The following is a 12,844-nucleotide window of genomic DNA, read 5'->3' on the forward strand; positions in this document are numbered from 1 at the left end:
CAAACTTGGTTGTAAAGATGAGCAGTTATTCAGCCAAAGACAAGAAGGCTTGCCATAAGATTTTGGAATAACACTAGACATGGCACAAGCTTAAGGGGATGTACACTCTAAAACCCCCATACCTACAGCAGCCCTCAAAATTTAGACTTGCCTGCTCGCATTTGGCGAGTCAAAATGAGCTGAGGTCAAGTGTGGAGCAGGGGCAGACCGGGCTGGGGGAGGGCAGGGAGGCTTTTGCTCCCTGGGCTGCTCATTTGTCCTGCAAAATCAAAGGCCGCACTACTTCTGCCAGAAGCGATCAGCCAGGAAACTGTTGGGAGGAGTGCCGGCCGCATCACACAGAGAAGACCTCCCACTGTGACACAGCTTGCATTTGAAACACCAGCTGCTGTCAAACAAATGGCACACTGATCAAATGCCATGAAATTGAATCGGTGTGCTGTCCATCATAGGAGCCAGTCCACGAGGCGGGACTGACAGCTGTCAGTGTTTCAGATCCAAGCTGTGTCACAGCGGGAGATCTTTTCTGTGTGATCCAGACGGCTCTCCTCCCTATGATCCCAATGCAGTGATAGGCTGCATTGATGGGCACTGATGAGGCGGCAATGATGGCCAGTGATAAGCTGCACTAAGAAGGCAGCACTGATAGGTACGGATATGCTTTATGTTAATATTGTTGTTAAATGTTTTATGCAGAATTAAGTTACAAAAATAAATATTAACAGTGTAAATTTTATGAGATAGTTTACGAGGGTGTGTGTTTAGCGGTGGGGCAACTGGTGGCGGGCAACTATAAGGCTCGATTCACACCTATGCGTGTTGCTTTTGAGCATTTTTGCAGTGCTTTTTGCGGTGCTTGCTGCATTTACCGTGATTTGCGTTTTTGATTTTATAAATGTTTTCTTTTTTTAGCCGGCAATTTTAATTTTTTTATATTTCCTTTAACAACCAGCTATAAAACAGGTAAAAAAAAAAAAAAACAACCGCACACCTGCAAATCGCGCCAAAATCGCGGTACTTGGATGAGTTTTGGATTAGGGACCAGCTAAAAAAAAAAAAAAAACACACAAATCGCGGCAAAAACGCGGTACTTGCGTTTTGGATGCGGGTCCATTATATTACATGCAAAACGCTACTTTTTGCGGGGAAAAAACTCCGACCCTTTCCAAAAACGCAGAGGCACAAAAAAGCATTGATGTGAACATGTTCCATAGGAAACCATGTTAAATTCCCTGCATTTCTGCAAAATGCATCAAAAAACGCATTAGTGTGAATGGAGTCTAAAGGCCTGGCTAGTAGCTCAGGACTTGAAATTATGAGCTTTGCCTATAGCATCAACACAATTATCTTCCTTATGATTTCATGAACTGGCCTCCAAGCTTGTGGCAAACAGAAAGAACCATTAAAGACCAAATCGAAAAGAAAATGAATACAAGAACATGAAAAAAAAATCACTCTTTATTTCCCCCAGAAAAATACAAAACGAAAATTTCAAACAAAGGACATGCCAACTAACATTATAAGAGTAATTTCTTTTATTTTTTTTTTAATACCATGAAAAAATATTCCTAACAATGCATCCTGGCCCCAGGACGATAAATCAAACAAGTAAAACTGGCTGCGACCCCCACCCAAGAAATCAATTTTGGGGAATTAATCAGCAGATGCCTCAACACTTTCGGTTTCGGGGGCGGCCTCACTTCCCCCATCCTTTCCTTCCTTGCTTCGTTTGGATTTTTTGTGCTTGTGTCTTCTGTGACTGTCGCCTTCTTCGCTGTCATGACGGCGCCTGCTGCTGCTAACAGAATGGACAAACAATGAATTAAAACCAATTCAAATTACCAGGTCATAACAGGTATACCAATGTTATCAAAAAGATATTTTAGACTACAGGTTTCCTTTTACAATATTTGTTTTTAAAGATCTGTGGTGCAAGTTGTATATATAAATCAGTGGATTGATGTGCCTGTTGCTGACTGCAATTTCACAGGGGGTGGGGGGTTCTTGTGCAACTTCTGGGCAACAGACCGAGGAAAATGAATGTCCTGTCGAAGGAGTCTCCTCCTGATATACCCAGTCTGTGGCATTAGGTTGGTGCCAGAATAACAACATCTTTTCTATGCACTGGGTGTCCCTGTCACCCCTTTTGTCTAAATAGTACACACCATTTGAGAGCCCTACTGCTATCAGGCTTGGGTGTGACAATATGGTGGCAACCAGGGTGTGCATGGCTGACAAGCTCCCTCTGAACGCGTATTTCCAGCGACAGGTCCTCTTTAAGGAGACATCAGCATCCTATTAGACCTCTAATGTCACCTCTGCACTCCACTGCAGCCAATTAAGGAGAGATTGGCCTCAATTGGCTATTCCCTTGACCATAGCAGATAGAGAATGACAGCTCTAAACCCAGAAGTAACAGAATGCTTGCCATTTTAAGGTTTATACACCAGAGGGAGGATCAGCAAATTATTGTTCATTGATCTCCATCCACTCAACCTGCCATGGCTGCCCCAGACTCACAGATGGGACATTGAAACATGGGATATATAGCATGCTAGGAAGGAGGGGGGTGGGGAAGGTTTACCAGCACTTTTCAGTAGCTGTAAAAATGATCACCTACAATCACTATTGGCTTGACAAATGTAAATACCCTGCGCTATTGTCGACGCAAGCATTAAATCGGTGGCAGCGAAAAGGGGTTAAACTGCTTGGGGTGTGCAATGGTGTTCTGTTTGAAGAAAATCTGTCTAAAGACGGGAAAATGCAGGTTAGAAGATCAAACCTATCAGAGGCATGATTTTGACATTGATGCCCAAAGGCTTTCAACAGGTTCCTAACCAAAATCATTTTTCCCTTCATATCTATTTACTTCTCAAGGTGTTAAAATGACATGTGCTACTATCCCAACGTCTAATAGATACCAGCGTGCACCTTTTCAGAAGCAAGTTTTGGGTCAGAGATAAAGAATGTTTTACTCGGGAAGAATGAAAAAATTTCAAGAAACTAAAAAAGAAATAACGCAATCACTTGTTATTAAGCATTTCACAAAATGGCCAATTAAAATGAGACATCAAAGAACATTCTTCTGTAAAGAAGGAACAAATGATGTCCAATTCATCAGATGTATATTTTTAATGTGTGCTGCACTAACAAAGTGCTTGGAGAGGAAAACGGCGGCATTAATCAAAAAATTACTGGGAGCATAAAGAGTCCCATTCTTCTACCTCAATTCACAAGAATACTCAGGATAAACATTTCTAGGTTTAATTCCAAATATCACCAGCACACTACAACATTCCTTAATGTGACTTTATTGTAAAGCAGGGTGGGACAAATCCTGGTCACCAGGGAATGACAAAGCTCACTGGCAGCCAGATATTTGAGCATAATATATACAGTTTTGTCGAATGCAGGTTCACCTGGATTTCTTCAATAAGTTGCAAGAGTTTGTTCCTGGTCTGTAAGACTAGGGCACAGCCCATACATTATTTTTTACTCAACCCGATTCCCCCATCCACACATTAAATGTGTATAGGGGAATACTTCCAGCTGACTTATTGTATGCAGACAGCGGGAAGCCTTCCTTGTTGTCAGAATACACTGATCAGTGCTGCCGGCAATAGCTGGCAGTACGGATTGTTTGAGAAAAAACAGAAAGATTGGTTGTACAGAAGTTGATCAGTAGACCAGCTTACCCATAAATGGATGAAAATTTGTCCGGTTCATGCTGAACCGTCCAAATTTTGATCCATGTACGACTGCCTGAAGAGAGCATATGGGTCAATACTGTGAGAAAGAGGACATACAATATACTACAGTAGTATGAGCGATAAAGCATATGGGTCAGTACCGTAGGATAGCACATACGGTCATTACTGTGAGAGCGCATATGGATCTTTACTTTGCGAATTTGTGTAAATAGGTACATAAAATAAGACTGGGAAATACCAAACTCCCTGGTGACCAGCTATATAGTTTGCCAGCTCCTAACTTGTTCAGATGCAAGATTTGTCCAGGCCTGTTATAAAGTCAGCATGCAATGTTTCAGGGACATGTAGGGTCAACCTTACTGTTGCAAAGAAAAGCTGGGTAAAAATAGCTGAAATTTCCTAAAACTTGCATGCGTAAGGCCAGCATAATACTTAACCCAAAAGTTAACTGGCATTCAGAGGCTACATTCACTCAGGTGCAGACAGCCAAAAAATACACGTGTTGCTTTCTCCTGTGTGGCCTACACTGCCATCAATATCCTGGCGTGTGGCACACAAACCATCAATAGGATGGCTTAATGTGGCTGAAACATTACGCACATAAAGTACAGATTTGGTGGCATAAAGTTGGCAATACACTATTAGTTAGGGGTGCAACAGATCAAAAAACTCACGGTTCGGATCGTTCCTCAGTTTGGAGCCACGGATCGGATAATTTTTCGGATCACCACCATATATAGTCCCCACTGCAATGTCCACACCTCCCCCACTGCAATGTCCACACCTCCCCCACTGCAATGTCCACACCTCCCCCACTGCAATGTCCACATCTCCCCAGTCAGCGCCGATCTGGGAAGCTCACCTAGGCCGCCGCCAGGTGTACCAAGATGGCCGCCGCTCCGGAGCTATGCAAAAGTCACGGCCTTTCCTATGGGCTCAATTCATGGATCGCGTGGTGTGCCGAGCTGCGGACATTGACCTGTTCTGATCACGGATCAATGACGATCCGTTGCACCCCTACTATTAGTGCTTTTTTATTCAGCCAGTGGGCTATAAAAAAAAAAAAAAAAAAAAAAAAAGGACACACTGTATTTTGTATTGCGGTGCTGTCAGAGTACACTGATCAGTAGCTGTAGCTACCTATCGCGATTACCAACTTGTACATTTAACAGTAGATCAATCCATCAACCTATTCTAAGAACCCCCTTTTAACTTGTGAACGTATTCCTCAAAGGGGCTGTAAACCCTGGCGGTTTTTCACCTCGATGCATTCTATGCATCAAAGTAAAAAACCTCTGTTGGTGCACCAGAACCCCCCCCCCTCCTACTTGCCTGAGCCCGATCGTTCCTGCGTCGGGGACAAGCACACCCGCTACAGGCGGTGTCTCGGGTACCGATTGGATAGATGTATGGCAGCATGGCCATTGGCTCCCGCTGCTGTCAATCAATACAATGATGTGGGAGGCAGGGGGCGGAGTTGAGTCCTGCTGTCTGTGTCAATAGCCGCATGGGTGCCCCCCCCAAGGGAGACCGTTTCTCCAATGGGGCACTCGAGAAGAGGAGGAGCGCCGCTGAGGGACCCCAGAAAAAAAACACAACATTTACATATCCTTTAAACATTTGTCCTTTTTTCCCCCTTTTGATAATTTGATTCCCTAGTCAAACACTGGGGACCTATGCAAGAGCAGAGGTCCTACACAGCCTTTAGAAAACTGCTTTGCTCCAATTAACAATATCCAGACTCCCACAACGATTTTTGCATAAGGCTTCAGAACTATCATACATTAAAAAAAAACAGCCTGAACAGTAGAACATTTGTACAATAAAACTAATTGATTTCACATTACCTTCTTGATGATTTGTGGCGAGTTGACTCTTCCTTTTCTCGATGCCTCCTTTCCCTATGCCGTTCTTCCTTTTCTCTGCTAATCCTCTCCCTGTGGCGCTCATAGCCCCGCTCTGGTCTTTCTGCATACTCCTTATACCGGTATCGCTCTTCTTCACTGTGGAAGAAACATTGGCAAACAGATTAAAAAAAGAAATGCATGCTTGTACAGTAACACTCTCTATTATTCATATATCCATATACATACAAATATGGGAAACAACATCAGAGGGATGGCAAAAAAAAAAAAAAAAGAACGAACAAGTGGTCCACTAGGTCTGCCCAGTTTTTTTTTTCTTAACCACTTGACCTCAAGAAGGTTTTACCCAATTCATGACCAAAGAATGCAACAGAAGTGGAACATCCCAAAAAAGGGATTTTTAATACAGCTTACCTGTAAAATCCTTTTCTTGGAGTACATCACGGGACACAGAGCGGCATATTCATTACTATATGGGTTATATGGAGTACCTTCAGGTGTTGACACTGGCAATCTCAAACAGGAAATGCCCCTCCCTATATAACCCCCTCCCATAGGAGGAGTACCTCAGTTTTGTAGCAAGCAGTATGCCTCCCAAAATGGTCCCCAAAAAGAGGGGTGGGAGCTCTGTGTCCCGTGATGTACTCCAAGAAAAGGATTTTACAGGTAAGCTGTATTAAAAATCCCTTTTTCTTTATCGTACATCACGGGACACAGAGCGGCATATTCATTACTATATGGGATGTCCCAAAGCAATGCTCACAATGAGGGGAGGGAGAACATCTCCAAGACAAAAGGATTTAATTTAGAGAAATACTCAAATCATAATAAATCCAACTTAGTTGAGAAAAATAATCTTAAATGTTAAATTTAACTCAAAAAAGAGGAGCCCCCGGATTCCGAGGGTCTCAAACTGCAGCCTGCAGCACTGCCTGTCCAAAGGCTGTATCAGACTTCCTTCTTAGGTCCAACTGGTAGAACTTTGTAAACGTGTGGACAGAAGACCAGGTTGCCGCCTTGCAAACTTGAGCCATAGAGATCTGGTGGTGTGCTGCCCAGGAGGCGCCCATGGCCCTAGTAGAATGAGCCTTTAATGATACTGGAGGAGGCAACCCTTTCAAGCCGTAGGCCTGAGTGATTAATTGCTTAATCCACCTAGAAATGGTGGACTTTGCAGCTGCCTGCCCCTTCTTGGGCCCATCCGGTAATACGAACAGCACATCTGTTTTCCGGATCTTCTTTGTAGCTTTAAGATAGGCCTTCATGGCCCTGACGATATCCAAGGTATGCAGCAACCCTTCCTTTCTGGAAGTAGGTTTAGGGAAGAAGGATGGTAATACCAAATCCTGGTTCAAATGAAAACTGGATACAACCTTCGGTAGGAAGGAAGGATGAGGGCGGAGAACGACCCTGTCCTTATGAAAAATAAGATATGGTTCCTTACAGGATAAGGCCGCCAGTTCCGATACTCTTCTTGCGGAAACTATGGCGACCAAAATTACTAACTTTCTTGTCAGTAAAACCAAAGGAATTTCAGCCAACGGCTCAAACGGTTGTTTCTGTAAACTTGACAGAACAAGGTTTAAATCCCACGGGCAAAGCGGGGATTTAACTGGAGGTTTAATACGTAAGACCCCTTGAAGGAAGGTCTTAACCAGCGAGTGGGTGGCCAGCGGCTGCTGAAACCACACTGACAGAGCAGAAATCTGTCCTTTGATTATGCTTAATGCCAATCCTTTATCCACTCCTAGCTGGAGAAAACTTAATACTCTATCGATGGTAAATTTGCGAGAAAGCCATCGCTTGGACTCACACCAGCCTACATAGGCCTTCCAGACCCTGTAATAAATCACCCTAGAGACCGGTTTCCTGGCTCTGATTAGGGTAGAGATTACTTTCTGAGACAGACCTCTACCCCTGAGAATCAGGGATTCAGCTTCCAGGCCGTCAAATTTAGATGCCGTAAGGCAGGGTGGAGGATCGGACCTTGCGATAGCAGGTCTGGCCGTAGAGGAAGAGTCCAAGGGTCTCCCACTACCATCTTTAAGATTAGTGAGTACCATGCCCTTCTGGGCCATGCTGGAGCTACCAGGATGACTGGTATGTGCTCCACCCGGATCCTGCGCCGCAGGCGGGGTAGTAACTGGAGCGGGGGAAACGCATAAAGAAGTTTGAACTGATGCCAAGGGCAAACCAACGCATCGGTTCCGCAGGCCATCGGATCCCTTGAGCGGGACATGAACCTGTCTAGCTTCTTGTTGAGTCTCGATGCCATGATATCCACGTCCGGCACTCCCCATCTTTGGCAGAGTGCTTGAAAGATTTGTGGATGCAGAGACCATTCCCCCGGCAAAAGAGTCTGGCGGCTTAAGAAGTCCGCCTGAAAGTTGTCCACTCCTGGAATGAATATTGCCGATATGCAGGGCACATGAGCCTCTGCCCATAGGAGAATCAAGCTCACCTCTCTCTGAGCGGCTTGACTCCTGGTTCCCCCTTGGTGATTTATGTATGCCACGGCCGTGGCATTGTCTGATTGAATTCTCACCGGGAACCCCTGCAATTTTGACGTCCAAGCCCTGAGGGCTAGTCGAGCAGCTCTGAGCTCCAAGATGTTGATGGGCAACTGCTTCTCTGGCGTTGCCCAAGTACCTTGGCGAGTGCAACCATCCAAAATTGCTCCCCAGCCCGTCAGGCTGGCGTCTGTGGTCACTATCTTCCAAGCCACTGGGCTGAAAGACTTCCCCTTCAGTAGATTCTGAGGGTCTAACCACCAACACAGACTTTGTCGGACTCTTGATGAGAGCGGCAACGGGATATCCAAGGCCTGCGGCCTTCTGCTCCATGCTGACAGGATGGCTGCCTGCAGGATGCGAGTGTGGCTCTGGGCGTATGGTACCGCCTCGAATGTGGCCACCATCTTGCCTAGTAATCTCATACATAGGCGAATAGTCGGTTCCTTCTTGCTTAGAACCAGTAGGATTAATTCCTTGATGGCTTTGACCTTCCTCAGAGGTAGAAACACTCTTTGTTGTTCTGTGTCTAATCTCATGCCGAGATATTCCAACTGCCTTGTGGGCAGGAAAGCTGACTTTTCTCGATTTAGGACCCAGCCGAACTTCTCGAGGTATTGGACCGTGAGGGCCACTGCTCGCTCCAAGCCGGGAGACGAGTGATCTATGACTAGGAGGTCGTCCAGGTATGCTAGGATCGTGACCCCTTGGATCCTTAGTTTGGCTAGGATTGGAGCTAGGACCTTCGTGAACACCCGGGGGGCCGTAGCCAACCCGAAGGGAAGCGCCACGAATTGGAAGTGACGCGAAGCCACCATGAAGCGTAGATATCTTTGATGTGGCTGATAAATTGGAAGATGAAGGTAGGCATCCTTTATGTCTATGGACGCCATGAAGTCGTCCTTTTGGAGTGTGGTAGCTGCTGACCGCACGGTTTCCATCCGAAATGAGCGGATCTTTAGGTATGTATTTACCATCTTTAGGTCCAAAATTGGCCTGACATCTCCATTGGACTTCGGGATGATGAATAGGTTGGAGTAGAAACCTAGCCCCTGTTCCAGGACTGGTACCTCTACTATTACTTCCTGGGAAAGTAGATGATTTAATGCCGACATTAATGCGGCTCCTTTCTCCGGATCGTTTGGAATCCTCGACTCCTGGAAATGAAGAGGAGGAAACCTTAGGAAATCTAATTTGTAGCCCGTGGCCACGGAAGACCGTACCCACTCGTCGGGAATGCTGGCTTCCCAAACCTCTGAAAAGAGTCGCAGCCTTCCCCCCACCTTCGTGGGTGGGGGCGCCCCTTCATAAGGTCGGCTTGGGGGCTGGGTTTGCTGGTTTGCGAACCCACTGCTTTCTGCCTTTAGCAGCCTGTCCTTGTGATTTGCTGTTGAAGCCGAAGTTTGCTTTCGCAGGAGGCCGTCGATACTGTTTGGCATTAGAGGGCCCCTGCCCAGGGGAGTACTGTCGTTTAAACGCAGGCCCCTGAAACTTCCTCTTAGTTGGCAAGAGAGTACTTTTGCCATTTGAAATGGTTTGAATGTATTTATCTAGGTCTTCTCCGAAGAGTCGTCCTCCATGGAAGGGGAACCCTACCAGGAGCTTCTTGCATGGGGGCTCGGCCTCCCAGCCTTTTAACCATAAGAGTCTTCTCATATGGATAAGGGATAACGATAAACGTGACGCTTGCTGGATAGGATCCTTAATTGCGTCTACTGTAAAACATATGGCCCTAGGGACATCCGAAAATTCTTCTGCCTGCTGGGCAGGAATAAGTTTAAGCATCTGCTTAACCTGATCCGATAATGCTTGAGCAACCCCAATCGCAGCCACAGCTGGCTGTACTACTGCCCCTGCAGTAGTGAAGGAGTTCTTAAGTAGTGCTTCCAAGCGTTTATCAACTGGATCCTTGAATACCTGTATGTTTTCTACAGGGCATGTTAATGATTTGTTAATACATGAGATGGCTGCGTCCACTGCAGGAGTAGCCCATTTCTTGGAAAATTTATCTTCCATAGGATATAGGGCAGAGAATCTTTTAGGTGGTAAGAAGATTTTTCTGGCTTGTTCCAATCTTGGAACAAAACTCCCTCTAGTAGAGGGTGGATCGGAAATACTGCATTGCTTTGAGGCGCCCTCAGTGAGCCCAAAGCTGAAACCGTAGATACCTGGAGATCTGGTACTGGCAAGTTGAATGTATTATGGACCAAGTCCGTTAAGGCTTGAGTCCACCAGCTCTCCCCTTGGGAGACTGCTCCAGACTCCTCTGTATCCGGATCTTCGATCCCTGAACCTACTTGGTCCTTGTCCAAGAGGTCGTCCAATTCCCATGAGGAAAGGACCTCCTCTTCTGAGGGTCCGCGCTCGGGCGACAGAGATCTAATCCGTTTACTGCCCCGCATAGCTGTGGCTATCATTTTTCCCATTCTTTTCTCCATCTCTCTTAAAGAGGTGAGTAATACCTCGTCCGTGACCATCTTAGGGTTGGACTGACCCGCGCCAGCTCCAGCCCCAGATCCCGATGGCCCCAAGGCTCCCTGTGGGGAAAGCAGCGGCATAACTTTGTCCGAGACCTTAGACTCTCCGGATGCCATGGTACAATACCGAGGTACACCTGCTACCTATTGGTATTTGGAACTATAAAAGTTAATTGCCCAAACACCTGTTTGGGGGATAAAAAATGCTTCCTCTCCCCTAGATGACTTTTTTTTTTGTTTTTGTTTCAAATCCAGGAAAGAAAAAACATTCTGTCCCCCTGAGTAGTATTGCAAAGAAAAACTATGAGATGGAAAAGAAAACAGCCTATTTCTAGGTTTGAAAAACGTCTTCTGAAGACTGCAATATCCTTTCTGGCCACTGTGTGTCCTCGGCGCCCCATGCTGCCGCTCTGGTCTTTCCTCCCCCGTTCCAAAGTATTGATGAGCTGTATGGAACAAACAAGGAAGGGCCGCCCCTTCCTTAAGCCACTGACCCGCCCTTCCCCCCCCAGCAATCTCAAACAGGAAATGCCCCTCCCGACAGGGGGGGGGGGGGTTTGGGAGGAAGGGACCTCTCTGCTCCAGCAAACTGCAGCCTGGAACCACGAGGAGGTCAGCGTTTTGCCTGCTTTGCAGGCTCTGAGGAGGAAGACTGAATGGAGCATCGCCTGGAGGCTTGCAGGTAAGCACAGCTCTCTGACACACACATATACTTTTATATCACACAGGCCCCACTCAATGCTTTTCCAACACTACAAGGGAGGTCACATCTTATGGGGAATAATACATATAGAGCCATCCTATCTTTATGATATGTGACTAGTTTGCCAGATGCAGTGCATAACTTTAGGCATGTCCCCTGTGACCCCCCAGAAAAAAACCTGCTAAGAACCAAGTTCCGCAAGTTTTCCCCTCACTTACCTGCTCCATGCCGCAGGACTTTGCCAAGCAAGAGGCCCAATCTTCCCCCATCTCGGTGGGGATGTCTAGATCTTCAGGCCCTGGGTTCCTATGAAGGATCCACTGTCCTGGGCCCATATAGCACCCTGGCAACAGAAACATTAGGCACCCAAAGGTTTTCTAAGTTCTGGGCCCAGGGTCCAGCTCTCTAAAAAGAAAAGCATTATGGGCTATACCCCAAGGGTTTGGGGTCCGGTTACTGACCACTTTAGCGCTGAGGCTTTTTTGGACAGAACCGGTAGCTCACCTAATCCCAAGGATGCGGAGGCAAGCTAAACCATGACTAACACCTAAGACACTGGCGTAAAAACTGAGGTACTCCTCCTATGGGAGGGGGTTATATAGGGAGGGGCATTTCCTGTTTGAGATTGCCAGTGTCAACACCTGAAGGTACTCCATATAACCCATATAGTAATGAATATGCCGCTCTGTGTCCCGTGATGTACGATAAAGAAAACACCTTTCTGGCGGCAGGAGGTGCAACATTAAAAATGTGAAGTCGGACCAGAGCGTGGCGTCTTTCCCCCCTTCCTTTTCTCTTTCTTCTACTTTTCCTTACTTGTGATTAGGGGATTCGGACTGCGTAATCTGGTGGTTGTGGGGGATCGGAGCATCCCTCTTCTGCTGGTTAGGAGGATCTGCACCTCCTGAGATGTAGGACTTAGCTTGAACCTCATCCAATCACACTGACATACAATAGAAAGACATGCTGGGATATTCATGTTTTATGGCCCCTTTACAAAACTACCAAATTGGATTTGTTTATCAAGAATCGATTTGGTGGCTTGCAGCTCTATATCTTAGCCATGTACAGAGGACATGTACATTCGCTCAGTATTAGTTTAGTAACAGTGTGTAACATTTTTGGTTTATTCTATATGCAATCGAAATTGTGGATATTGCGTAATGTTCGACATTAATATTGGAATTTACCTCATTTGTATAAAGCTTTAATAAAAATATTGAAACAGAAAAAAAGTGTCACAGAAAATATGGGAAAGAACCCTAACCACTGGCATTCCCAATGTGTAAATAATGCCTCTGGCTTGTCAGTCAATGGGAGAAAAAGAAATTATCAATTGTACCCCATCATTAGTGTCAGTGCAATGAATCGTGCCACAAGAGAAACACAAGCGGCGCCTTCTAAGCGTACTGGAGGTGCGTACAGATCCGGATGGGAGATATGTCATATTGTATGCCAATATATATGATAAGTGATTGTTGGGGTGTACCTTACCCCTTCAGTGTCAATGAACACGTCGTGACATGTCATTGGTATTAAATTATGACACTCCAGCTATTTACCTAAAGGGTCACTTTAA

The 12,844-nt window shown here is 45.9% G+C and overlaps 1 protein-coding gene across 3 annotated transcripts in view; it reads right to left on the reverse strand.

The window, feature by feature from the left end:
- Nucleotides 1-1,438: 1,438 nt before the first annotated feature.
- The window catches only part of FIP1L1 (factor interacting with PAPOLA and CPSF1), a 115,007-nt gene continuing 103,601 nt past the window's right edge, over nucleotides 1,439-12,844 (reverse strand). For 2 of the 3 annotated variants that reach the window (XM_040334868.1, XM_040334853.1), the window contains exons 16-17: nucleotides 5,558-5,713; nucleotides 1,439-1,798 (exon numbers count right to left, since the gene is read on the reverse strand). In XM_040334868.1, coding sequence (XP_040190802.1) covers nucleotides 1,654-1,798; nucleotides 5,558-5,713 — 301 coding nt within the window. In that variant the 3' untranslated portion in view covers nucleotides 1,439-1,653. The remainder of the gene's footprint in view (nucleotides 1,799-5,557; nucleotides 5,714-12,844) is intronic. The other variant, XM_040334860.1, reaches the window with a different exon arrangement.

This window comes from Rana temporaria, chromosome 1 (assembly GCF_905171775.1).
Source record: "Rana temporaria chromosome 1, aRanTem1.1, whole genome shotgun sequence".
Classification (NCBI taxonomy): Eukaryota; Metazoa; Chordata; class Amphibia; order Anura; family Ranidae; genus Rana; species Rana temporaria.